At 39.3% G+C, this 27,346-nt stretch overlaps 1 protein-coding gene across 2 annotated transcripts in view; it reads left to right on the top strand.

Annotated features, from left to right (window-relative positions):
* Nucleotides 1-27,346, top strand: part of GRK3 (G protein-coupled receptor kinase 3) — a 403,808-nt gene that overhangs the window by 332,305 nt on the left and 44,157 nt on the right. For both annotated transcript variants that reach the window (XM_040351350.1, XM_040351342.1), the window contains exons 10-13: nucleotides 2,726-2,804; nucleotides 8,702-8,832; nucleotides 21,634-21,728; nucleotides 26,160-26,267. In XM_040351350.1, the coding sequence (XP_040207284.1) occupies nucleotides 2,726-2,804; nucleotides 8,702-8,832; nucleotides 21,634-21,728; nucleotides 26,160-26,267 (413 nt within the window). The remainder of the gene's footprint in view (nucleotides 1-2,725; nucleotides 2,805-8,701; nucleotides 8,833-21,633; nucleotides 21,729-26,159; nucleotides 26,268-27,346) is intronic.

The following is a 27,346-nucleotide window of genomic DNA, read 5'->3' as shown; positions in this document are numbered from 1 at the left end:
TACACACAATCGGTTCGTCTGATGAAAACGGTCTGATGGACTGTTTTCATCAGACGAACCGATCGTGTGTGGGCCCCATCAGTTTTTTTCCCATCGGTGAAAAAACGTAGAACCTGTTTTAAAATTATCTGATGGTTAAAAAAACGATAGAAAAAAACGATCGTCTGTGGGGAAATTCATCGGTTAAAAATCAACGCATGCTCAGAATCAAGTCGACGGATGCTCGGAAGCATTGAACTTAATTTTTCTCAGCTCGTCGTTGTGTTTTACGTCACCGCATTCTGACACCATCGTTTTTTAACTGATGGTGTGTAGGCAAGACTGATGAAAGTCAGCTTCATCGGATATCTGATGAAAAAATCCATCAGACCGTTTTCATCGGATGAACCGATCGTGTGTACAGGGCATAAGTTTAATATATTGAAGAAATTAATGTGGAATGTAGTGTATATCTACAATTAATCCAGTGATAAAGTGATTCAGGGTATCATCCCGATTATATATGGAAAAAACAGGAATGAGAGAAGATTTGGGAATTCAGATATACCCCTCTTGTCACTTATTTCCTATAATTGAGCAAAGCATGTTTGTCTGTTGTGAATATGAAAAAAAAACATAATTTTTTTAAATACAATTAAAAAACATATAGCAACCATTAATATCTTCAAATACATCACAGAAACAAGCCATCTGTATACTTCAAAGAGATCTACGTGTTTCGTGGATAAACCGCTTCCTCAGAAGCCATTTGTGCATTCAAGAAAGCTTATTCACAATCGTAAAAACAAGTTTACAAATACAAAGTTTAGCTTTGAGTAAATGACAGTAAATTGTGTTGTGTGGCATGTTCTAGCAATATTTAAAGATTCTTTCCTGTAGAGAACAAAAAATAATCCTTAAACATCCCTTTATTTCTTCTTTACATATGCAATACTGGATTGTCTCCTTTGAAACATCAGCCTAAGAAACTAGATTTGAAGTCCCGTATAGTGACAGGTGCTCTAGCAATTTTAAGTTCTGGATAGTACACTGGGTATGTCCAAATGCTTTCAGGGGCTACGTTGGATCACTGTGGATGGACAGAGATCTAGCAATACCGTATGTAATGTGACTGTTGATGACCTCTGGCTGTGTTGCAGAGACATTAAATCTTGGGGAATTTTGTTGGTCCATTGAAATGATATTCCTATTCTCTCTGCATTGCATATTTTTTGTTTTGTATCTTTTGAAATTCAGTAGAAGATGACTGAGAAAAAAAAAAACCCTTAGGAAAATTTCCAATCAAATATTGCCAATGTTTTCATTTTGCTCAGCTTAAATGTTTGTTGATCTTGCCAGTTCCCTGTTTATTGCATGTTCCGGGCACAGTCTGTTAAGCCACTATTGAACTGACTGATCCAGCGTTGGCGGTAGCTGGAACCTGAGCCACATCGTTAGTTTGCATCATGGGCTTGGGGCACATCAGCTGCTTATTCCTGCATGCATGCTTTCTGACCATTATTGATATCATGTCTTTCAATTCGTTTTAAGGTTCCCAATTTTTTGTTGTGTTTGTCTAGTATGTGTATGTTTATGTAATTACCAGAAATCACTATATGTGTAAAGGTCGGTTCTGTGTTGGAAAAATGCAGCCCAACCAATAGACTTTTTTTTCCAGGGACTATATTGGCAGGGGGTATTTGATTGAATCTAGGATCTCCAAAAGAAACCATGATTAAAGGGTCACTAAAGGATTTTTTTTTTTTTAGCTAAATAGCTTCCTTTACCTTACTGCAGTCCTGGTTTCATGTCCTCATTGTTAGTTTTTGCTTTGAAGTAGCTGTAATTCTGCTGTGATCTCCACACTTCCTGGTTGCCTGTTTCCTTATAACCATGGTACTGGGAGATTTTCACGGTGGTCTAAGCTGTCATTACTGTGTGTCTAAAACTCATCAGAACCAATCAGATTCATTTTAAAAACAAAACACTGCCCTGGATTTGTTTGTTTTTGTTATGTGAGTCTTCCCGACTCACCTCTCACCCGGAACTTCATGTATGTACCTTTAAAATCAAAAGTGAAACTAGAGGCACATTATATGATAGATTAAATTCAATTTTTAATCATTTTTAAAAGAAATCCGTTAACTTTTATGTCTCTATACCCAATAAACAGTAATTTCAGCAAAAAAAATGTTTTCCTTTAGTGACCCTTTAAGTCAATGGATACCTTTACGTTCTGCTTCTCTAGCTGCTGTGCAAATAGCTGGTTAGATTATATCCATATGATTTCTTTGCTACCCACCTGAGACGATAATGGGGTATATCTGCAGCAGATATCCTTTGCGTATCACAGTAAAAATGGTATACCAGTTTTCTCACATGTCAAGAAGAGACATGCATATTACAGAACTTGGAATTTATGATTTTGTTATAGGTATCAAAGAAAACAACTGGTAAAGGTTTGCCAACCAAAAAAAGATATACAATGTAAATGAGATTAGAAGACAGCGTTTTTGTGTGTTTTTTTTTTTTGTTTGTTTATTGATTCCTAAAATCCAATTATGATCAAGCATTGGTTTTATATAGTTTTGTGGTTGTATGCTATTGCTAAATATGTAGGTGCTTGAAATAATGCTTGTGCATATATATCGTAGTATGTATAATTGTTGAATCTATTGCTCCACAGTACTGTAAATGTTCTTTAGTGCATTTTTTTTAAATATCTTTTTTTCTTCTTTATTTTTAGGACTGTCCGTTCATAGTGTGCATGACTTATGCCTTCCATACGCCTGACAAACTCTGCTTCATCTTGGATCTGATGAATGGTAAAACATTGTCATTCCAATTTCATAATGCTCCTGTCAGTCTGTATACTGTCCAGTGTCTTTAATTGAAGAATACATATTTTTGCAGGCTGAGGTGATCATTAAATGACCTTATACTGCAGTTTTCTGTACCTCGGCAATCTGTACCCATCCCAATTATACGGCAGTAGACACCCCAGAGTGATAGAATCCAGTTTCAAAATCAAATGCTACCAGCATCAATCTGATATTTTGACCATGATGAAGAAATATCGGTTTGCATGAAGGCAGCTTGGGCAGCATTTAAAACATTTTTAGGTAAAATCTAAAAGCCGGACAGGTTTAAACATTTACAACTGCTTTATAGCATGTATGGCATAATGAAACAATCTTTCATTGTCAATCAATTACAACACACAGTGAATATATAAAAATAAGATTTGTTGAAGAAGATTATAATTTAGATAATTATATATGTTGAAACAAAAACTAGAGAAATGCCTTATGCCGCGTACAGACGGTCGTTTTATGCGATGTTAAAAAAACGACGTTTTTAAAAACGTCAATTTAATTGACCGTGTGTGGGAGAAAACATCGTTTTATGTCTTCTGAAAAACGACCAAAAAAAAATTGAAGCATGCTTCAATTTTATGTGTCGTTTTTCAAAACGTTGTTTTTTACTTCACAGAAATTGACCGTGTGTAGCAAAAAACGACGTTTCAAACAACGTTTTTACACCCTCGCATGCCCAGAAGCTAGTTATGAAGCGAGCTTCAATGGAAAAACGTGGTGAACGTAACCTCGCTTTGCTAGAGCACTGTGAAAAAACGATGGTGTGTAGGCAACATCGTTTTTGAAAATTGAAGTTTCAAAAACTTCGTTTTTTACTTCACAGAAAACGTAATTTTTACATTGCATAAAACGACCGTCTGTACGCAGCATTACTTTAATAGAACACTGGATGACAAAGAGTTATCTTAAACTCAACGGCTCTAAAACAGAACTTCTCCTGTTTCACGCCAACCGGAAGAGATCTCCCGCACTTACATGGACACCCTCGCCCATTCTGGGACAAATCATCACCCCTAGCACCAAAGTCAAAAGTCACAGAGTCATTTTTGACACCCACATGACAATGGATGCACAAATAGGGTCAGTAGACAGCGGATCCCACCATCTGCAGCGCCTACTACATAGACTCGTTCCCTTTATCCCGAAAGAAGACATAGCAGTCGTGGTGGGAACAATTATCAACTCCAGACTCGACTATGCAAATGCCCTGTACCTCAAACTCCCAAAATACCAAATCACTCGTCTGCAAGTCGTTCAAAATACGTCCGCTCGACTCGTGACTGGGAAAAAACCTTGGGAATCGATCTCACCTTCACTGAGATCCCTTCATTGGTTACCAGTAAAAGACAGAATTACCTTTAAAGCACTCTGACGCATAAGTGTGTTCAACGAATGGCCCCCCAATATCAATGCGAAAAATTAAAATGTCACAACACCAATCGCGTTCTTCGATCCACCGACCAAAATCTACTCCAGATACCCAAAGCCAGATACAAGTCCAAGGAGAACTAAGATTTGCAGTCCAAGGACCTAGACTATGGAACGCTTTACCATCCAGCATCCGAATGGAGGTGAATCACCTGGCCTTCAGAAAAAAACTTAAAACACATTTTTCTGAAGGCAAATGTACAGTAGGTGAATTGGATACCAAGCGCCCAGAGACGATTCAGTGTTGCGCTATATAAGTTTCTCACTCACTCACTCAAAAACAGCAAATTTGTAAAATGTGTATCAGGAAAAGGTGTTTTTTTTTGGGGGGGTTTGACCACAAGTCTCATGAGCACTATCTATGTTTATGGGTAACCTTAATGTACCTGCTACACCCATAGACAATAGATAATCCTCTCTTATCCAATCATCCCAATCTAAGGTGAATGGTGTGATTAACTTCATATACCCCTAGCCAATAATCCTCTGTCCATCTTTAATGAGGTTTATTGAATTTCTTGAAGGGGTTGTAAAGGTTTGTTTTTTATTTTCTAAATAGGTTCCTTTAAGCTAGTGCATTGTTGGTTCACTAACCCTTTTCCTTCGATTTCCCTTCTAAATGTTTTTTTTCTATGTTTTCTTTGTCTGAATTTCTCACTTCCTGTTCCTCCTCAATAAGCTGTTCTGGCTGACTAACCCCCAGCCAGAACAGCTCGGATGATGGGGGCAAGCTTACTGAGGAGAAACAGGAAGTGAGAAATTCAGACAAAGAAAAAAAAAAACATTTAGAAGGGAAATCGAAGGAAAAGGTAAGTGAACCAACAATGCACTAGCTTAAAGGAACCTATTTATAAAATAAAAAATGAACCTTTACAACCCCTTTTATTGACCTCCAATTTGTTACCCAAAATTAAGACCAGCATCATTGGTCCCTGGTTACACTTCCCCCTAGTGGGCTTTACCATGTAGCTGGGTGATCCAGGAATTAACCCTAATTAATGTCCAAAATCAAATAAAGACTGGCCATAGATTTGCAGGAAAGAAACGGGTTGCAGGAAAGAAAATCACTTGATTCCCCCATCCACAAGATCAACTTTGGTACATTCAGCCTACCCATAGATGATTTGAAAACCAGCCGAGATTTGAACCATCTATGGCTAGCTTAAAGCGGTAGTTCACCCCCCCCCCCCGACACATTTTACCATCGAGACAGGCATTGTAGCGCGAGCTACAGTATGCCTGTCCCGATTTTTTTAACCCCGGACTCACATTGTAAACCGACATCGTAGATTCCGGCTCCCGCGGGGAATGGGCGTGCCTATGGAGAGGGAGGATGATTGACGGCCGGCCCTGGCACGTCACTCTCCCCGAAGACAGCCGGAGTAGGTCTCGGCTCTTCACGGCGCCTGCGCACAGGCTATGCGCACGCGTCGTGAAGACCAAGCCTATTTCGGCTATTTCCGGAGAAGCGTGACGCGCCAGAGCCGGCCGTCAATCATCCTCCGTCTCCATAGGCACGCCCATTCCCCGGTATCTTCGATGGACGACTACAAGGTGAGTACGGGGGTAAAAAATTCGTGACAGGCATACTGTAGCTCGCGCTACAATGCCTGATTTTAAGGTAAAAGAAAAAAAATATTTTTTTTTTTGGTCGATAGGGTGAACCCCCGCTTTAAGAGTACTAAAAAGCTTATAAGAGGTACAGTATGGGGTTCAGGAACCCAGTGGCAGCACCTTTTAGCATCTGCCACGCCATTCTGAATAATAAAAACGTCAGTACTTTCTGAAGCTTGTCTCCCACACATTCCTATTGGTCATGGAGACAGCTTGTTATAATGATTTCCAATCAGAATGTGAGGTGGTGGGATTTAACGGCAACCTCCAACACTACTTGGCAGTGTCTGGGCATTACTTGATCAGAACCACTGCCAGCTTATGCAAAGCAGAGTATACTGGAACCTGTTGTAGATATGTGTAGGCACTTCTGAGTGTGGACCAATGGACCAAGAAAGCACAGAAAAATATGTAAAGAATGTGGACCTTTTTCAGTGTCACTTAACTTGTTTGAATACAATTAGTTATAAAAAAATTAGCTTTACCTTGATATCTGAGCCATGGAGTAGACGGTTTGTCTGTCTCGCTATGTTTAATCAGAACAATGATTTTTCAAGGAGGCAAGTTGAAGGGTGTTATGTTATAATAAGGAGAGGAAAGAACATTCGTTTTAGAAGCTCAGAAGACTGTTTTGTTTTATAATAAGTGGCATTAATTGTTCTCTCCATGCCAGAAACTGTTATGCAAGTTAACAGGACCATTCATAAAATAAGATCTGCAGGAAGATATCAGAAGATGTCTAATTTCTGTGTCTGCCAGTCCAATAACCCTTTATCAGTCTGTTTAGAATGTTCTCCGCGAAATATTTGTTTTATAGATTTTGAATTGCTAGTGGTATCTTATGCAATTTATTTTTTTCATTACTTTTTGTTGTATATTGCTTTTATTCGCAACATTGTAAAACTGTAATTACAGTAAGTGCTGAAAAAAATCCATCCTTTTCAGTTGCCTTTTCATTTAAAGAACACCCCTGTAGAAGGAAAGATCTGTCAGCTTAGTGAGAAAATTTGCACCAATATTTTATTGTCCTCCAGTGGCAGTAGTAAAATGAGTACATGATTTAGTTCACGACCCAATGAACATTCCTGTGATATCATCATGCCTGTGTATTTGCTCCATGCGCCTTTTGAGTCACCTTTTATATCTTGGTCATTTCGAGAGACTTTGTTACATTAATTGCTTAGAACAATACAGCCGCCACTATGGCTTTCAGGTTACAAAAAATATTGCAAGTTTTGTTTATCAAGCCTTTTTACAGATTACCTTGTTTTTTTTTGTTTTGAACAGCATGGAGATGGATTGGAACACCTATTTGTTTTTGTTTTTTTGCTGTTGGTGTCCCTGCTAGGAATATTCACCCCCTCTCTATCTGTCCTGTCTCCCATTGTCTCTGAAAGTGAAAGTAAAAGAAAATGCTAAATTTGAGTTGTCCCTAGAAAAGTAATAGAGGGGAAATCTTCCAATGTGGACACCATTTCTGGTGACCTGGGGGGCCCCAAGGGATTCCCTTAATTTGCAGGGATTTTCTCTCACTTCCTGTTTTGGCCATGGGACAGGAAGTGACGATAAATCTCTCCAATGGGACTTAGATGGCAAAAAGAAAATCTGACAGGTGTTCTATCCCTCCCTTACGCTATCCAAAATGGAAATAAAAAATGTTTAGTTCTACTTGAAGTCTAATGTGTCTGTAGAGAGGATGAAGTTATAAAGAGAGCAGTTGAGTTGCAGTACTTCCCAACTGTGCTATACAGTCAGAGGTAGTTTATAAAACTGCACACATCTGTTTACCTCACTGATATTTCATTTGCCTTAAACTGGTAGGTAAAGAGAACCAGCCAATAATTTTTATATAAAAATCTTTTAAATAATGGGAAGTAGTATGAACATGTTGTTCGCTGATGTAAATAGTCTAGCTCCTGGCTACGCTACTTTAAAGAAGCATGTTACATGTCTACCTTTTCTTCTGTCAGGCCAGGTTCACACTATTGGGAATTGGATGTGGTATGCCTGCATTCAATTGCCTGCATCCAATTCACAATATCGGGAGATTGTGACCGGCTCTCTATGGAGCCGGTTCACATATCTCCAATAAGGCTCCGGTGCAAATCTGTACAGGAGCCCTGTGCATCTTTTGGTCCGTTTCAGGTCCAAGTTCAGGCTGAAATCGGACCTGAAACTGTGAAACGGGACACACAGGACCTCTGCTGTGAGCCGCATTGGCATGCAGTGTGAACCGAGCCTCAAGTGTCCTCCTGTTTGAGCTACTACTTACCCTTGTACTTTAGTCAGATACTTGATATGCTCTGTTAAGCTCTGGGTTGTTCTATCTTGTACATTCCTTTTGTATGTTGAGTATGGATGAGCTTAGGCATGTTTGGATCCTATTCTGAACTACCTGACTGAACCTCCCAGGAAGCTGTCACTGTGCTGGGCCAATCATAAGCACCTGAGACATATCCTGCCCCACAGCTACACATACTTTGGGCATGTATATGTGCAGCTGCAGGGCTAGGAATGCCATGGCCGCTTAGGATTGGCCTAGTACAGTGACAGCTTCCTGGCAGGCTCAGATGGCTTTGGGCGAGTATCCGAACACATCTGATGTTTAATCTTGATTCTATGACCTGTGCACACTCGTGTGTTAAAAACTTCAGATAATCTACAGCGGTGTTTCAGTGCTGCATAAATACTGTACTGCTTAAACTACTATTTAAAATGGACATTTTGGGTGAAACTGTAACCAGTGATTTGGCGGTGTATTTAGATGTCAGATTTTAGTTTTATGTTTTCTTTTTTAATTTTAGGTGGGGATTTGCACTACCACCTCTCTCAACATGGTGTTTTCTCAGAGAAGGAGATGAGATTTTATGCTGCTGAAATTATCCTGGGCTTGGAACACATGCACAACCGCTTTGTAGTGTACAGAGACTTGAAGGTATGAATGTTCACTATAGAAGATCATAAAGGCTTCATTTTGCCATGAATATTAGTGTTTTCATTTGGTCTTTACAAATCCAGTTGTGCTATATCTGAATGTTACTGGACACAAGTCTTACTGCTTTATCAACCAATTGACTTTTTTGGTACTACCCCTATTTTTGTAGGTGTCTTTGAGCAGCTATTGCAAAGTTAATAATGGTTCTTTACAGTTTATCGAATAAAATTCACACCCCTGGTAAAATGTCCGGTTTCTGTAATGTTAAAAAATGAGACAGATAAATAATTTTAGATCTTTTTCCACCTTTTAATGTGACCTATTAACTGGACAACTCAGTTGAACAACTAACTGAAATCTTTTAGGTAGAGGGAAGTAAATATAAACAATTATAATAATATGGTTACATAAGTGTGCACACTCTTAAACTAATACTTTTGGGTATGAGTCTATCAGCATGGCACATCTTGACTTGCCAATATTTGCCCACTCTTCTTTGCAAAAAGCCTCCAAATCTGTCAAATTGTGAGGGCATCTCATGTACACAGCCCTCTTCAGATTACCTCACAGATTTTCAATAGGATTCAGGTCCTGGACTCTGGCTGGGCCATTTCAAAACTGTAGTCTTCTCCTGGTGAAGCCATTTCATTGTTGATTTGGATGTATGCTTTGGGTTGTTGTCATGCTGAAAGATAAAAATCAAAAACGTGTAGCGCTGTCAAACCATGACATTAATGATTAAAGTGCAAAAAAACATCTAATATAATGCAATAAAGATGAAAATGGGAAAACATTAAAAAGGGAAAAGTAAAAATTATAATCCAAATGTCCCAATTCCATATCCATAAAGTGAACTCAAAATGTGTGCTGATCCAATGTTCAATTTGTGAAGACACCCAGTGCTCCCCACAGGATAGACAGGGTAAGTATATCTGCTTACCAGATTTTAAGACCCTCCAGGGTCTATCTGCGCATTAGTGAGCTTTCACCCCTCACTATGGGCTCAATCACATCCACTACCCAGCCTGCTTAATTGGATCACACATTCATCATATGAAAGAGGAAGATAAACTCATTGCGCAACGTTCTTTTAAAAGCACACAGGAGTTTATTAAAAGTTGTACAACAAAAACGATAAAATTAGGCTTAAAATGAAAAAAAAAAAAAATTGTCCATCACTTTCCACAACACTGTTCCATTTAATGGACAAATAAAAGGTGATGGTGGATACATTTATAATAAAGAGTTCAATTTTTTTAAACAAATGCAAAATAAGTTGTTTACCGTTGGGGCTTGTATTTGGAGATAAAGTACACACATCTTCATCCAAATTCAATAAAATCTCACAAATTAGAGTCTATTCACTATGGGAACTCTGGCGTCATTAATGACTTCTAAGTCTGCATAGAACGCCAAGATTACTTAGTAAACATACCTTGTGTTAGGACCTGTATTTACCAAGCACAAGCTGTTTGTTAACTTGGGCAATATGGCTTGCTGACCCCCCTATAACATGGTGGGACTTGTGAACCCCTCACAATGTACTAGCAGTAATAATGCAAGCATGTACTGAATGAGGCTATATACGTTGCCTTTGGGAAATTACTTTTAAAAATGTACCACATGTTCAGTTTTGAATGTTTGATACCCCTCAATTTAGATAGATTCAGGCTCAGGTTGCTGTTCTGGTACAGCCAAGAATTTAATTTATGTGAGCTTTGACCATGGTGCTTTTATTGCTGGTTCTAGTAACACGATGTGACAGGAAAGACCTACCAGATAGAAAAGTAATTAATAAAAGCAAATTAAGTTTTTCTTCTTCACAACTTGGCTGCACCATTTGTGACTAAAAAAAATTGTGTTTGCTAAACATTAGACAGCAAGGCTAGGCCAGCCTTGCTCACTTTATGATGGACGTCATCAATAATTCTTCTGCTCTCTCACCTCGTAACTAATATGGTTACGTTTCCTTAGTATGCGGTCATCCAATAAGGCTAGGATAACAGTTCAGCTACTGGTCATGGGGTAACGCAATGAGCAGCAAGAAACATACAAAGATCCTTTCAGATTGTGGTTACAGAAAGCATAACAAACACATTATTTCCTTTTAGCTGTGTCCTCTCCTCTTTCTCAGTCACTTTGTTATGTTCACCAGCTGTGAGGCCCAGGTTTGTATTGCAGTTGTAACAATCTGCCTCAACTTCTTAAAATCGAACTACTGTTTGTGATGCCAGTGTGAGGGCTGCAAATCCCTCAGGATATTCCAGGGTGTAAATCTCGGGGCATTCCAACTGTTCTAGTGAAATGGTATGCTTGAAAAATGTCAGCCAGAGCAAGTCTGAATCCTCTTCTGTATCTTTAGACAATGTGGTGCTGTTTAAAGCTACTTTACAAAATGGTTTACTGTAGTGAGGATACTGGCAAGAGGACTCACTTATTCAATACTTGCCAAAGTGACATACCTACCTTTACTGCTGAGGATTGGGATAAATGGGTGCAACAGTAAATTCCTCTGGTTATCTCGGCTAAGGATAGGTATATTCAACTCAAATTTTTACACAGAGCATATTATACTCCCCAAAGACTCTCAAGAATATATCATAATCAATCTGATAACTGTCCCAAGTGTTCCACTGAGCCTGGGACATTTTTGCATGTAGTGTGGTCATGCCCCATAATTCAAGGATTCTTAAAGGAGGTGATGACTGACAATTCCATGGGAAACCTTTTTATGATTGTGGACCCTAGGATTTTCCTTTTGGGGGTTAGTGACACAGTTACCCCTAACACTCATAAACAGCTGTCTGTCTTTTATATGGCGTTTTAGGCTAGAAAGACCATTTTATCCAAATGGAAGCAGGCTGACCCCCCACAACCTCACAGTGGAGATTGATGATTGGCTTTGTCCTACTTTTATATAAACTTACCTACATGAGCCGAAACTGTCCCAAAAAAATTAATAAAATATGAGCTGCTTGGGTGGAGGCCAGATCCTTGGCGATTTAGAGTTCACCTCATACAGTAGCAGATGGCGTGCTGTGTTCTGTTCCTCCCCCCCCTCTTTTCCTTTTCCCACTTAGGCCCCCCATTCTTTACCTGTCAGATACCCCCTTTTGGAACTACATTTCCCATGATGTTAACCACACTGCCGAGTACATGAGCATCATGGGAAACAGTTCCAAAACATCTGGGGTGCCAAGGTTCAACATCACTGGTATAGGTCATCAAAATTGAAGTGTACAGTAAATAACTTCAACTATCTCTGTGCCTTATGGTTCAACGTACCCGGTTTGTTTTATTGCTTTTGAGATCAATTAAAACATTTCTGTTTAAAAAAAAAAAGTTTACTGATATTTGAAGTTATGTGCCACGGACCGCATTCGTTAATATAACCATAATTCCATAAAAGTTGGGATGCTGTGTAAAATCTACAAAAAACAGAATGCAATGATTTGCACATTTCATAAACCCAAATTTTATACATAATAGAAAACATATCAAAAGCTTAACCACTTCCCGACCTCCTCATGTACATATACGTCAGCAGAATGGCACGGACAGGCACATGTACGTACCTGTACGTCCTCTGCTAGACGTGGGTGGGGGGTCCGATCGGGACCCCCCCCCCCGGTACATGCGGAGGTCAGGTCCACTCGGGGAGCGATCCGGGACGACGGCGCGGCTATTTGTTTTTAGTCGCGATCGCTCCCCGGAGCTGAAGAACGGGGAGAGCCGTGTGTAAACACGGCTTCCCCGTGCTTCACTGTGGCGGCGCATCGATCGGGTGTTCCCCTTTATAGGGGAGATCCGATCGATGATGTCATTCCTACAGCCACACCCCCCCTACACTAGTAAACACACACACAGTGATCCCTAAATGTTACAGCGCCCCCTGTGTTTAACTCCCAAACTGCAACTGTCATTTTCACAATAAAGAATGCAATTTAAATGCATTTTTTGCTGTGAAAATGACAATGGTCCCAAAAATGTGTCAAAATTGTCCGAAGTGTCCGCCATAATGTCGCAGTCACGAAAAAAATCGCTGATCGCCGCCATTAGTAGTAAAAAAAAAAAAAATGCAAAAATACTATCCCCTATTTTGTAAACGCTATAAATTTTGCGCAAACCAACCGATAAACGATTATTGCGATTTTTTTTTTTTTTTACCAAAAATAGGTAGAAGAATACGTATCGGCCTAAACTGAGGAAAAAAAATGTATATATGTTTTTGGGGGATATTTATTACAGCAAAAAGTAAAAAATATTGAATTTTTTTCAAAATTGTCGCTCTATTTTTGTTTATAGCGCAAAAAATAAAAACCGCAGAGGTGATCAAATACCACCAAAAGAAAGCTCTATTTGTGGGGAAAAAAGGACGCCAATTTTGTTTGGGAGCCACGTCGCACGACCGCGCAATTGTCTGTTAAAGCGACGCAGTCCCGAACTGTAAAAACCCCTTGGGTCTTTAGGCAGCAATATGGTCCGGGGCTTAAGTAGTTAAACTGAGAAATTGTACCATTTAAAAAAATAAATAAGGTAGATTTGAAAATTGATGGCAGCAACACATTTAAAAAACTTGGGACAGGGCAACAAAAAGCTGGCATAGTAAGTGGTACTAAAAAGAAAGAGCTGGAAGAATATTTTACAACTAATTAGGTTTATTGGCAACAGGTCAGTTCCATGGTTGGGTATAAATAATAGCAAATAGAGTCAGATTAAAGCTGGGCAGAGGTTTGCCAATATGTGAAAAGCTGTGTCTAAAAATCATTGAACAATTTCAGAATAATGTTCTCCAATGTAAAATTGCAAAGACTTTAAATTTATTGTCATCTACAGTACATAATATCATCAAAAGAGTTGAAGAATCTGTAGAAATCTCTGTTCACAAGGGACAAGGCTGTAAAGTACTGAGTTTATAACATACAGAAATTTCTGTATGCAATTAGTGTATACAGTAGTTGCCCAACTCCTTAAGTCTTGAAAGCATATCCAAACCCCAAAACTACATCTGAGGATTGGTAAGATGCAATATATTTTTATATTTATGTTTAAATGCTGTGAACAGTCCATTAGAGTGCTAATACAAAGTCTCATCATGGTAGTCCACTATAATATATCAGTGTATAGTCAAATTGGTTTATCTTGGATCAGGGATCTCTGCACCAATTGCTTTTTTGACAAATATCCTGTATACCTTTGACTCAAAGGCTACCAATCCAGGACAAGATGAGTATGCAGCAGAATGAGGGTTAATTAGTGTTATGCTGCGTACACACGATCATTTTTCGGCATGAAAAAAACAGTTTTTAAAAAATGTAATTTAAAATTATCGTGTGTGGGCTTCACATTTTTTTTTCGGGTTCTGAAAAACGACAATTTTTTTCTGAACATGCTGCATTTTTTAACAACGTTTTAAACGATGTAGTTTTTCGGGTTAAAAACCCGCGCATGCTCAGAAGCAAGTTATGAGAGGGGAGCGCTCGTTCTGGTAAAACTACCATTCGTAATGGAGTAAGCACATTCATCACGCTATAACAGACAGAAAAGCGCAAATCGTCTTTTACTATCAGGAAATCCGCTAAAGCAGTCCCAAGGGTGGCGTCATCTGCATGAAACTTCCCCATTATAGTGCCGTCGTACGTGTTGTACGTCACCACGCTTTTTTAAAAACGATCCTGTGTGGGCATAGTAGTTTTAATGATGAAGTTCGAAAAAACAACGTTTTTTCGTAATGCCGAAAAACGTTGTTGTTTTTCATGCCGAAAAATGAACGTGTGTACGCGGCATAAGAGTTAAAGTGCTCTAAAGGCCCAAGTTTTTTTTACCTTCATGCATATGCATGTAGGTACAAAACATGTGTGCAGAAGCTCCCCCAGCCCCCCTTACATGAGCCCAATACATACTTGCATGAACCCAATCTTCCTCCAGCGATGTACACAAGAGCCTCGGCTATCCGGGGACTCTCCCTCCTCATTGACTGAGACAACAGCGGGAGCCTCTGGCCAGTGAGCCATTGAGGAGATAGAGGGGGTGGTGCCGAGCCACAGCTGTGTGTGTGAATGGACATGCAGAGCTGCGGCTTGGGAGCCCCCATTGAAAGCTTCTTGCTCTAAGGGCACTTGGCAGGAGGGGAGGGGCCAAGAGCACCGGCAGGGGGACCCGAGAAGAATTGAGGCTGCTCTGTTCAAAACCTGCTGCACAGAGCAGGTAAGTATGACATGTTTATTATTATTTTTTAAATGCCTTTAATATCGCTTTAATGGGTTAAAGCGTTTGTAAAGATTCAAAAATCTTTGAATTAAAATAACAAACATTTCATACTTACCTGCTCTGTGCAATGGTTTTACATAGAGCAGCTCTGATCCTCTTCTTCTCGGGTCCCCTGCCAGCACTCCTGGCCTCTCCCTGCTGCTGAGTACACTCAAAGCAAGCTGCTTGCTCTGGGGGCACTCCTGTGTGCTCGCTCCCCAGCTGCTATTATGTGTCTATGAAACAGACTCGGCCCTGCCCCATGCTCCCTCTTCACTGGCTGTGATTGACAGCAGCAGGAGCCAGTGAGAAGGGAGAGACCAGGGGGAGCTTCTGCTCTCATGCACAAGGTAAAAAAAAACCTTCATAATTTAGGACCACTTTAAGTGTTGTATCTAAATGGCTAATATGTTTCCCTGTTTTATTCCCCTAGCGTTATTGTAGTGTACGACATATGGTCCGGCTCAATAAACTGCAAAATAGTTAAATATTCATTTAAAATCATATATACAGTATCTATGAGCCCCCTCCCCAGTACTGCCTTCAACATCTGCACAAAATGAGAGCGTATGACCATAACACATTTTTCATTGCACCCATTAACCTTTCTAGATTGTGAATGAACAGCCTGGAAGATGCCCTCTGCATATTACTTGTGAAGTTTAGGACAACGATGCCGAGTTGGAATAAATTATAGCTTATATTCTTCATCAAACATATGCATTCTAGCTGTAGCCCGATTTCTAGACTGTTTTGTCCTGTATGGTTTGGATTCGAAGCCATGATGTTTATTTACATTGCAAGACATCTCTACACCATGTGACCCCCCACCCCTTAGAACTCTTCGAGCAGTTTGTCTTGAGCTTCTCCCGAGCCAAAAAAAAAAAGGATTCATAAATAACTCCTCATCATTGGTGTGCCAAAAAACTAGTGCTGTCAGATTAATGGGCCTGCAGTGCATTTCAAGATGAGCACGCAACATTGATTATCTGGGTCACAGAAAACTTTCTCTTTCAGAACTAGGTGAATTAAGAAAACCAAAGGAAAAATGTGTGCCATAAGTTAGCATAAGACTGTTGTGTTCAAGCAGATTCATATTCCCTTGTTAACAGTCAAGCATCCATGTTGGTAGGAATAAATATACTCACAGTTATGTAGCCCTTTGAAATGTTTAACGTCAAGTGAGGTTGGACAACTTTAACTTTGGTGGAAGACAAGAGTATAAAATAAATAAAATTCAAGGTTGACATAGGAGATCCCAATGAAATAATATTAGAGCAGGCGTAGGCAACCTTGGAACTCCAGCTGTGGTCAAACTACAAATCCCACCATGTCTCTGGTAGTCATGCCTGTCAAAGTCTTGCAGTGCAATGCATTATGAGATATACAGTTTTACCACAGCTGAAGTGCAGAGGTTGCCTACTCCTGCATGAAAAATGGGTCCTATTTTGAAACTGCTGAGGTCACAGCATGTTGTCTTTTTATTTCTTGTTTTCTCCTCCTGTTTTTCTCAAGTTCCAAAGCCTTTATTACCATGTACAGTAAATTCTTTATATGGATAATGGTATAAACTGCACAGATTATGATTAGAAACTCATGAGCAGGAGTGACATCATCATGGCTAGGCCATTCAAACAGCTGGAGCCTGTGAACCCAGCAGGAAGATCAGGTGAAAATGGAATCCCCATTAGCGATGACAGCGCGCCGCTGGAGACAGCAATTTTTTTGGGTAAGTTTGCCATATTGTGCTAGTTTGCAGTACATACTAGCACATTATGACATTACCTGCAGGGGGACATTTTTATTCTTTTGTTTACTACTGCTTTAACCTAAATTCTGTAGGTGAAATTCTCAAAAAAGTCAACTTGATTTAGGGTCATAAATCTAATAAATATGAGGGGGTGCTGATAAGTAATGAGCCTTACCCAGAAAAAAATTAACTAGGAAGCTGTAACTGCCACACTATTCTACATATTCCCCCAGGAACTCAATGCACTTGCAACATCTGTCCTGCAGCTTCTTGAGACCCTGCAAATAAATTTCTTCAGACCTGCTGGTGTAACCACTCATTTGCAGTATTAGTTGCCTCCGGAACACTCCCAAATCCTTGTCCCTTTTAGGTGTTTTTTGAGATTGGGAACAGATGATAGAAGGAGCCAGGTTGGGCAAAAACGGTGGACGGGGCATCACTTGAAAGCCTAAAAAGGTCAGTTTTGGCATTGTCATGCAACAGTTCAGTTGTCAAATGTTTAAGGATCCACTTTGATGCAAGCTTTCTCATTTTCAAGTCGTTGTGGATAATGGCACCAACTGTCTTACGTTACATTCCCAGATATGTAGCAATACTTTTGGCTGATCTTCGTCAGTCCTTCATGATCATGTCATGGATGGCTTTCACATTTGCAGGAACAGAGACAGAAACAGGCCTTCAACTGTGTTTCTCATTTTCAACACTGAAATGGCCAGTTTTAAAATTGACAACCCAACTGTTGCATATGAAGGGCCACTGTCACCCATTGACACTTTCATCATGGATCTGCCTTGCACCTTTGCCTTGGAGAAACAGGAACTTGATTATGGTCCTATGCTCTTCCACATTGAATTTTTCTGGAGGTGCTGCCATGTTCAATTTGAACCTGGAAAAGAAAGACGAGTTAAAATCGTAGGTAGTTGATTTTTGCACTATTGAATATAGACACATTGATCAGTACACCCTGCAATTTACAGCTTCCTAGCTCATTTTTTTTCTGGATAAGGCTCAATAATTTTCAGCACCCCCTCGTACACATCATTCAAACTTGAATTTTGTGTACTGTCTCCTATCTGGCAATACAATCTCATACCTTTCTGGACAGATAGCCTGTGTGTGTCTGACCCTGTTACCCAAAACAAGCTACTCTGGCAGCAGGATTAAACTAGAGGAAACACTTACTTGTAAAGTATAGAGGCTGCCATTGTAAATCCCTTTTTCATAAACCCCCATTGTCATTTTTTAATACTGCAGTATTTGCACTGTGAGCCTAGACTGATGTGGTGACGCAACTCCAAGGGATGTGTCTATATCCATCTGGATTCACAGTAAGTTGTTTTAATGACAGTGGCCATCATTCAACCCAAAAAGATTTTTGCTGGGGATACCACTGAAAGCCAGGTGAGTATTAAAAACCAAAACTTTATGTATAAAGAAACATCTGGGAAACAAAAAAATCTCTGGAGATCTGCTTTAACCACTTAAGGGACTGCCCACACTTCCCAGCCAGTGTCATTAGTACAGTGACAGTGTATAGTATTATCACTGGAAAAAAAGAGAAAGTAGGAGGGCGCACCGACCTTGTGCATTACCAATGGTAAAATATTTTATTAAAAGCAATATTTATACTCGCAAACGAGCATATAAAAAGACTAGGACTCCGTCCCTTGACACCTGCAGACAGGACCTGATATCGAGGGGATCAGATGGTACCACCAGTATAATTCCATAGTAACATTATTTATAGATCTGCTTCACTGTGGTCCCTCATTGGTTCGCTAGAGGGAGAGGTATTAAGAAAGTAGGTATGTGTATGAGTGTGTGCACACACTACCCCGGGGCCAGGAAGTGATTGGAACGTTGGGAGTCTTGGGCAGAAGTAACGTTTTCAGGCGGCCAGAAGTGGCGGGTGGAATGAAAACACACCTGCACGTCCTGGCCGCGTCCCCTGCGTGAACGGCATTGGCCAGATGCGCACGCGGGAGCGGAAGTGATGCTGCGAATGGCCAGAAGTGGTAGGTGGAATGCAGAAACGCCCACACTTCCTGGCTTGGGGCCGGCGTGCGGTCCACCCGGCGCACCTGGCAAGCCTGCGTCCCCAAAGTATGTGTATTGGACGCCACCAGTTGTCTGACAAGATCACAGCTCCTCCTACTGATTTGCAGAGAGAGAGATATGGTGGTGACTTATTTACGCAGTAACCCCAAGATTTGGTTCAACATTGGGGGGACCTATTCCCACACTAATCCCAGTGCAATATACACCAATGTAATCTTGATGGCAGCTGTTATCTATTAATTTACTTATTTATTGATCTACCTGCTTATATATTTGTTGATTGATTAATTTTGATTCACTCTGGGCAGAGCGAGTTCACGCAGATGACCTATCTGGGTAGGTGTACATGGATACATATAGGGGTAATTAGGAGAGATGAACCATTGACCTTCTAGGCTCTGAGGAAAAGGGCACGCCCTTGAAACACGTCAGCCATTTGGGGAACCATCTGATCCTCTCGATATCAGGTCCTGTCTGCAGGTGTCAAGGGACGCAGTCCGACTAATTGACATGCCTTTTTACATGCTCGTTTGTGAGTATAAATATTGCTTTTGTGCTTTTAATAAAATATTTTACCATTGGTAATGCACATAATTTTTTCATATTTTTTGTTTTTTTTCGTTTATATCACAAACAATAAAAAACCCAGCGGTGATCAAATACCACCAAAAGAAAGCTCTATTTCTGTTAAACAAAATGATATACATTTTGTTTGTGTTCAGTGTTGCATGACAACAGTTAAATTAGCGCAGTGCTAAATAGAAAAAAAAATTGCCTTTTCGTGAAGGGCGTAAAATATTCTGGAGCTGAAGTGGCTAAAATGCTAGTTATTGGTCTGCCATGTTGATGCCCAAGGATTCAGTACTTTTTGATTAACTCGCCTTAGATTAAAACCTCTGAATTTACTGATTTGCCTCTTTGCTCTGGTTGTTGCCTCAGTATTAAAGACTGTGGCTGCTTTGCAACCTGCATTTTCAGAAGGAGATCAGCATTGGCAGCCATATTATTTCTTTCTGGTATCCTTAAATATTTGATCGCAAAAGCTCTTCTTCCTTAGTAAACAAACAATATTTGCGTACTGTGACAGGTAAAAAATGCAGTGTTTGTTGTCATGGGAAGCATTCTCTTCACTAGTAATTCGATCTAAATGAACACAAGGCCACATTATTAAACAATTTTGACAATACTACTTGGTCTTATGGATTTCTCAGATGTAATACATAGAAGAACAAATACTGGATTTTTTCTTTTCTTACCTCAGCTAAAGCTTTGCTGGATGCCTTTATTATGGTGGCACAGGGTATGCAATAGCAGCTTTCCCCTAATGGAAAGTCCACAGGTGTTATGTTACTACTCCAGAGTTGCATCTAAAAATTTGAAAAATGATTTACTATGTAACTAACAAAGATAATATTCACTATAGTACACTGGCTTTGTTTCTTAAATCTGCTATCAATAATACATGGCAATTTTATATAAATACTGTATACCTACAGTACAAATTAAGTTGGGTAGCTGAACTCTATAGCTAGACACTGCAAGAACATTTGACTCTGAAATATGATCTTGTATAAAATGAGCCAATAGTAAGACATAAAATACAGCAAAGAGTGAGAACAAACAGACTTCTGATGCATCATTCCTGGAAGTTAGGAGCACCTTTCCAACATTAGGAAGCTTACACCAAGAGAATACCTGACATGCAAACAGGTGGAGGTACCTGCTATGTGCCCACAATGCCAAATTTTGTATAGTGTCATTCAGTATGGGTGAATTACAAAAGATGCTATTTATTAGGAGATTCTGCAGGCCCCTAAAGTGTGTCCCCCTGCCTATCTAGAATGCCTTACCAGGTCTATAGACTGCCCAGGGCATATATGACATCTATACAGACTGCTAATATATGTAGCATGACCCAAATGAAAATCGCACATTGTATAATTTTACACTCCAACTTGGCAAAGCCCATTGACCAACATCTTTTTCCTACAGAAAAGTAAATTAATTGCATGACTAGAAGAGTTTTTCTGATGTCAAGGAACCACACATGTGATTTTTTATTTTATTTTCCTTTTTACCTATTGAACTGACTTTCGATACCTGAAACCTGTTGTTTTTGGCTTTTAAGAGGACAACTAGGTATTGGATGGAGATTTCACACACACAATATTTGACAGTGGTGGCCAGGCTGATTGGACTTTATACTTAATCCTCACTTAGCTCCTTATTACCTGTCAGGATATGCTGTATACTAATTGTTTAGGGCTAGTATACTCCTCCTTGACGTTCCCCAGCTAATATACAATGTGATTACTTTCAGTATGTTTTAGGTAGAATCATTATTGCAGTACTATAAGATTTCCTTAGGAAAAATGAATTGTCACACAGCTACTGAGTATACTCAACTCTCACTGTTATGTATCTTTGCTCCTGTGCCCTTTTCAAATGCATAGTTGACAAATAATGTATATAAAGTGAGAAAAGTTTACAAACTGCTTGTTATATTTTCGTCTATGCTTTATTACAATAAAGTTTGTGTTTGATGCTAAAAAAAAAAAATGGCTACAATTGTGAATTGACAATCTAAGTGGAATTTCACAGTGGTAAGACTAAGATATGATACATGAGTTTTGAGCCAGGATAAGTCTCATTATATTAACTACGTTCAAATAGATTTACTGGTCTATGCTGTAATTGTATAACTATGCTTAATTATATCGATTTTCTTCTCCTTCCTTCTGCAGCCAGCAAATATTCTATTAGATGAACACGGGCATGTGAGGATATCAGACTTAGGTCTTGCGTGTGACTTTTCCAAGAAGAAACCACATGCTAGTGTGTAAGTATTATACAGCACATATCACAAGGCCTGTTCGCACCTTTGCAATTTGATGTGCGATTTGAAGCTTCACAAGAAGCTCAAAAATAAAGCTCTGCATAGAACTTACTACTCTTATCCATACATGGAAAGTCTGAGTGCTGGCTACTGTATCCCATCTCCACTCTCCATAAAAGATATGAGAAAATATTATCCACACTCAAAACTTAACTCCTTCTGCTGTATTTATTGTTTGTCAGAAAAGTGACTGCATGCATGTGTCCACCCGAAAACCAACCTAAATTGACACGTTTCACCACTCATGGCTTGCTCATAGGGATAGGGGAATCCCATCCCATTCATAGATATTGTGAATATGCATGACTATATTATGAAGATTCAATCCAGTAGCAGATGTGTATGGTTTTAAAATACTGTAGATTAACTTATCACTGCATATGACTTTATAGCTGTAATGAGTTTACTCCAGGTGTACAGCTGCTCCTAGTTCTGGCTGGTCCCATTTTATAAAATTTCCCCCAATGTATCTTTTTCTCCATTCAAAAGGCATACAGGTGTGGCTTTTACTGAGTGACAACTGTGATAGCCAGTCACAGCAATCATGTGGCTTTCCTCCTGACTGACAGCTTGGTTTCCATGCTAGGAGCACACTTCCAACACAAACACAGAAGCACATATTTGTGGCACCCTGGAAAAAGGTTACTCCACATATACACTATATTGTCAAATGTATTGGGATGTCTGCCTTTACATGCAAATTAACTTTAAAGGGTTACTAAACCCACAACAGTAAAATCAGTCTGTATATGCAGTAAAGCATGCTTTTTATACTCACAGTGGAACCTAAGGGGTTAATACGTTGCACTGTGTATAAAGACTGTTTGATCCTGTCTCTCTGGTCCTCCTCTTCTTCCAGGGTCTCTAAAAAATAACCTGATATTTACAGTCAGGGGACAGGCTGCACATGCTCAGTTTGGTGTGTATTGCTAGAGAGTTTTTTTTTTTTTTTCTTGGGAGCCTTCCCAGAAGAGTTGAAGCTGTTATAGCTTCAAAGGGTGGGCCAAATGAATATGGAACCCTACGGATTAAGACTAGGATGCCATTAAAATTCATGTGTGTGTTAAGGCAGGGGTCCCAATACTTTTGGTAATATAGTGTATGTGTGAGACCATGAGGAACAGGTTAAACATGTTTTTTATTTTTTATTTTGTAAGGTAAATATGACATATTGCATATTAATATAATAGTCTTTTTTTTCCAGCAAGGCAGGTGAACCTCTAAGTTAATTTTCATGTGCTTTCCTCTATCTTTTGCTCCTTTATTTTAAAAAGCCTGTTGTTTTCAGAGCTCAGTAGCTAAAGCTGAAATGGTATACACAATAATGTGAATGTGTTCGAAGAGTGAGTGACTCATCCCTTTTTGTATAACTCCATTTGTGGTTGTAATTGGACCAAGTGATCCTCAAGGCTGACGCCTACTGCTGTGCTGCCTTTACATAACCACTAGTACTCTGGGAATCATTTGTGTGGTATTACATTTTTCTCATGCAATACTTATAGATCCTATTTCATCACCTTATGATCCAAAGATTCTGAGTGATAAATGCAAATGTAGTGACAAATGGTATTATTCAAAACTTCTACTCTGAGATGCTTAAAAAGCTAAACTTCAGTCAAGGATACATACTGTACCTAGAATTTACACAGCCCAGACTGGTTCAACTTCTATTTTCTCCACTGCAGTCTAGAAATACAGCTTAGACACTGTCCAGACTGTGCATGGGCTGTAGCAGAATGAGAGTGTTTTTGCAAGAACTGAGCCTAATATGCTTAGTACTGACCTTTTATTCTACCAGTTTCAGTTTTACTATATATGGGATTACAAAAGCTAGATGGATTCATGTACATCTATAAAATGCATTCCAAATATATTTAGTGTTTTATTTTTTTAAATTAATATATAACAATAATGGTGTTTTTTATTTCAGTGTGTTCTCGTATGGCACTAAACAGAAATCGCATATTTAATTGGTGTTATAGAGTTAAAAAAAAAAAAAAAGAAGAAAATTATACCACGGGTTCTTTTTCAGATTAAATACAAGCTTAATTCCAACGTCTTGATTTAGCTCTGTAATTGAATAGAAAATTGCAAAGCCAGGTTCAGCCAGTATTTAGGGCAAGTAATTGTTCACAGCAAATATGAGATATGCAGTGGAATTACTCCCTAATTACTGTAAGATAGAGGAATTAAAACACAGCAAAATAAGTTTATTCCTATAAAGCAGTAAAACAATATCTGCTACCTTTATATAGTGCTAATAATTATGAGTCATGCTATGTGATTCATTGCCCCAATGTAAACATGCTGAAGATTTACCACTGCTATTCCCACTGAGTTTACCAGATCTAGAACGGCTAGTGCAAAACATAAAAAAAAAAAAGTGCAAACCGCAAAGGCAGCTGACTGAAAAAGTGTACACATCCAGTGCTTAAACAATGCCATTGAGTTTTAAATGTCTAGCACTGATCTAGATACTGATTTAGATGAAAGCTTCAAGCATCCTGTACTGATCTTCACTGTCGGCATTAAGCTTAGCTCCATAGTTCAGACTGTGAGGAACTTCTACACTAGTGCTAAACAGAGGATTAATACAATGTGTCTATAATAGGATATTTTCTAAAAGTCAATATCTAACTCCGTACGAGCTGTGATCTTCAAATATGAGTGTAGTGAAATGTATACAAAACCCACTTTTTCATATTTCAAGTTTATGGTGATTTCATCTTTTATTTATGAGTTTAAAGTGGTTGTAAACTTTTTACAACCACTTTATGCTACAGGTAAGCCTATAATAAAGCTTACCTGTAGCTACCCAGGATATCTCCGAAACCTGCATGTGCCAATGTCATCGGCACATACGCACTAAAGCAAACTGAAGCAACCGCACATATGTCGCCGGTCGTAGGGGGGTACTGGTGGCGCCGGTCAGTGTCAGAAGTTTTTTCACCTTAATGCATAGGATGCATTAAGGTGAAAAAAAACAAGAGGGTTTACACAACCCTTTTAAGCATCACTCAAAAAATTAGCATTTTATAGGAAAACTCTAGTCTCCATTTTTATTTGCTTCTGTGCTAGAGATGTAGTCTATATTTCAACCTTTCTCAACCTTTTTACCTCCAATGAGCCATTCAAATCATTTTCACATTCCTCTGAAACCTCTGCTAAAAAGGATTCCGTCTACAGCTAGTGGTACATTAGTATAATCAATACGTTTAAGAAAGTTTTTGCCACTCAGGGCAGATAATTGTGTTACAAACTCCATAAAAAGCACAGAAAAGTAAGGCAGACAGTAAAAACTGTGGTGTCCTCCAACATCATTGTAGATGTGACCCCCTTACGTTGGTGGCTGGTGAAAAATGTCCCACTTTCATTGATAATCGGGTAGGTGGGAAATAATCCTTCATTGTTCACTACTCAAGGAACCCCTAAAAACCTAAGGAGTCTATAGGGTAAAGGCCATGCTAGCACTTCTGTTATGTGAAAACTAACCACTTATCAGGCAGAAAATCTCTAACCAAAGATGAACCCTGTAATCTAACATTTACCATCTGTACCGACCTATGAGAAATAACAGTGAGCCAAACACATGAACAGGTGGATAGGAATTCTTGGGCACTCTGTACATAGAAAACTATTTCCATGGCAGCAAGTTGAAGAAAATACATTTTTTTCAGTTTCAGTAAAGAAGTTTCAGTTCAGAAAATCGTGGTCGACTGTGATTTGAAATGTGAAGGTCAATAGTAAGAGTGACATTTTTGATTTCCCAAACATACGCGTATAGTAGTAGTGCCTTTTATAATCCTCTCCATCAGCTGTCACAGATTTTCCCTTCCAGAAAATGCGTAGTCAGTGCTGTTATGATTATGCAAATGTTTAATTGTGTCCAAAAGTCAGCAGCTAAACCTCCATTTCTAATGACACCCCCTGCCCACAGGTACAATTGACTGTCACGGGACAGGCAGAGGTGTATTTGATGTGCAGGTGATCACATAGGATGTGATTAGAAAATCTCAGTGGCTACAGAAACAGGTTTCTGACCTTTTTTCCTATTTAGTAAAAAAAACATGAGTTTTGTCTGGAGTGGTGCTTTAAGCCAACCCCTACTGAATCACACTCTTTTATAGCTTCCAAGCTTAATTTTCTTTAATTTAAGAACAATATTAGTCAGCCTTCTTCTCCACAGCCCAGTTTCCCCAGTGCTTACATACAAACCTACCTTTTCTACAGTTTCCTTCTATCTTTGTCTACTAAAGTTATATCCTATTGCTTAGTGAGTAACATATCGTACATTAATTTATGTTCAATGTTTAGATAAAGCAGGTAATTAAAAACATATTGACACTTTCTATGTTTATCTCCCTGACATTTTAGAGGAACCCACGGGTACATGGCTCCTGAAGTGCTGCAAAAAGGCACAGCATACGACAGCAGTGCAGACTGGTTTTCTCTAGGATGTATGCTCTTCAAACTCCTGAGAGGGTAAGAAACCTCCAAAACTGGATACATTTTTTATTGGCATCATTCGAAACAGTAAGGTTCGTGTTCTTGCCTTGGAGCTAACCATTATAAGTCTAATGCCACATTAATCTCACTGGTTCCTTGTGAATTGCTGGGTTTCTTTTTGTACATTGCTAAAACCTTTTCATCACTTTTGGTAAGTCTTAGTATGTAAGGCAATAGCAAAACAAAGTGAGAGAGCATATAGATGTAAGCGTGAGAGAGCAAATGGGTCAGTACTGTGAGAGAGCATATGGGTCAGTACTGTGAGGATGCATATGGGTCAGTACTGTGAGAATGAGAATGCATATGGGTCAGTACTGTGAGAATGAGAATGCATATGGGTCAGTACTGTGAGAATGAGAATGCATATGGGTCAGAACTGTGAGAATGAGGAATGCATATGGGTCAGTACTGTGAAAATGAGAACGCATATGGGTCAGTACTGTGAGAATAAGAACGCATATGGGTCAATACTGTGAGCATGATAGAGCATATGGATCAGTACTGTGAGCATGATAGAGCATATGGATCAGTACTGTGAGCATGATAGAGCATATGGATCAGTACTGTGAGAGTGGGAGAGCATATGGGTCAGTACTGTAAGACAGCATATGGGTCAGCACTGTAAGAGAGCATATGGGTCAGTACTGTGAGCATGAGAGAGGATATGGGTCAGTACTGTAAGCATGAGAGAGGATATGGGTCAATACTGTGAGAATGAGAGAGCATATGGGTCAGTACGGTGGGAGTCAAAGAGCATATGGGTCAGTACTGTGGGAGTCAAAGAGCATATGGGTCAGTACTGTGAGAGAGCATATTTGTCAGTACTGTGAGCATGAGAGAGCATATGGATCAGTATTGTGAGAGTATGAGAACATATGGGTCAGTACTGTGAAAATGAGAAAGCATATGGATCAGTACTGTGAGGTGGAGAGAACATATGGGTCAGTACTGTGTATGTGTGAGCCGCAATGAGAACCAGCATTTGTCTTGGTTTTTCTGATCTATTTACACACACTCTTTACTTTTTGTTTCAAATTTTTGAAAATTTGTCAATA

This window comes from Rana temporaria, chromosome 1, assembly GCF_905171775.1.
Source record: "Rana temporaria chromosome 1, aRanTem1.1, whole genome shotgun sequence".
NCBI lineage: Eukaryota > Metazoa > Chordata > Amphibia > Anura > Ranidae > Rana > Rana temporaria.
The sequence above is the reverse complement of the archived record's forward strand: the minus strand, read 5'-3'. Positions and strand labels throughout refer to the sequence as shown.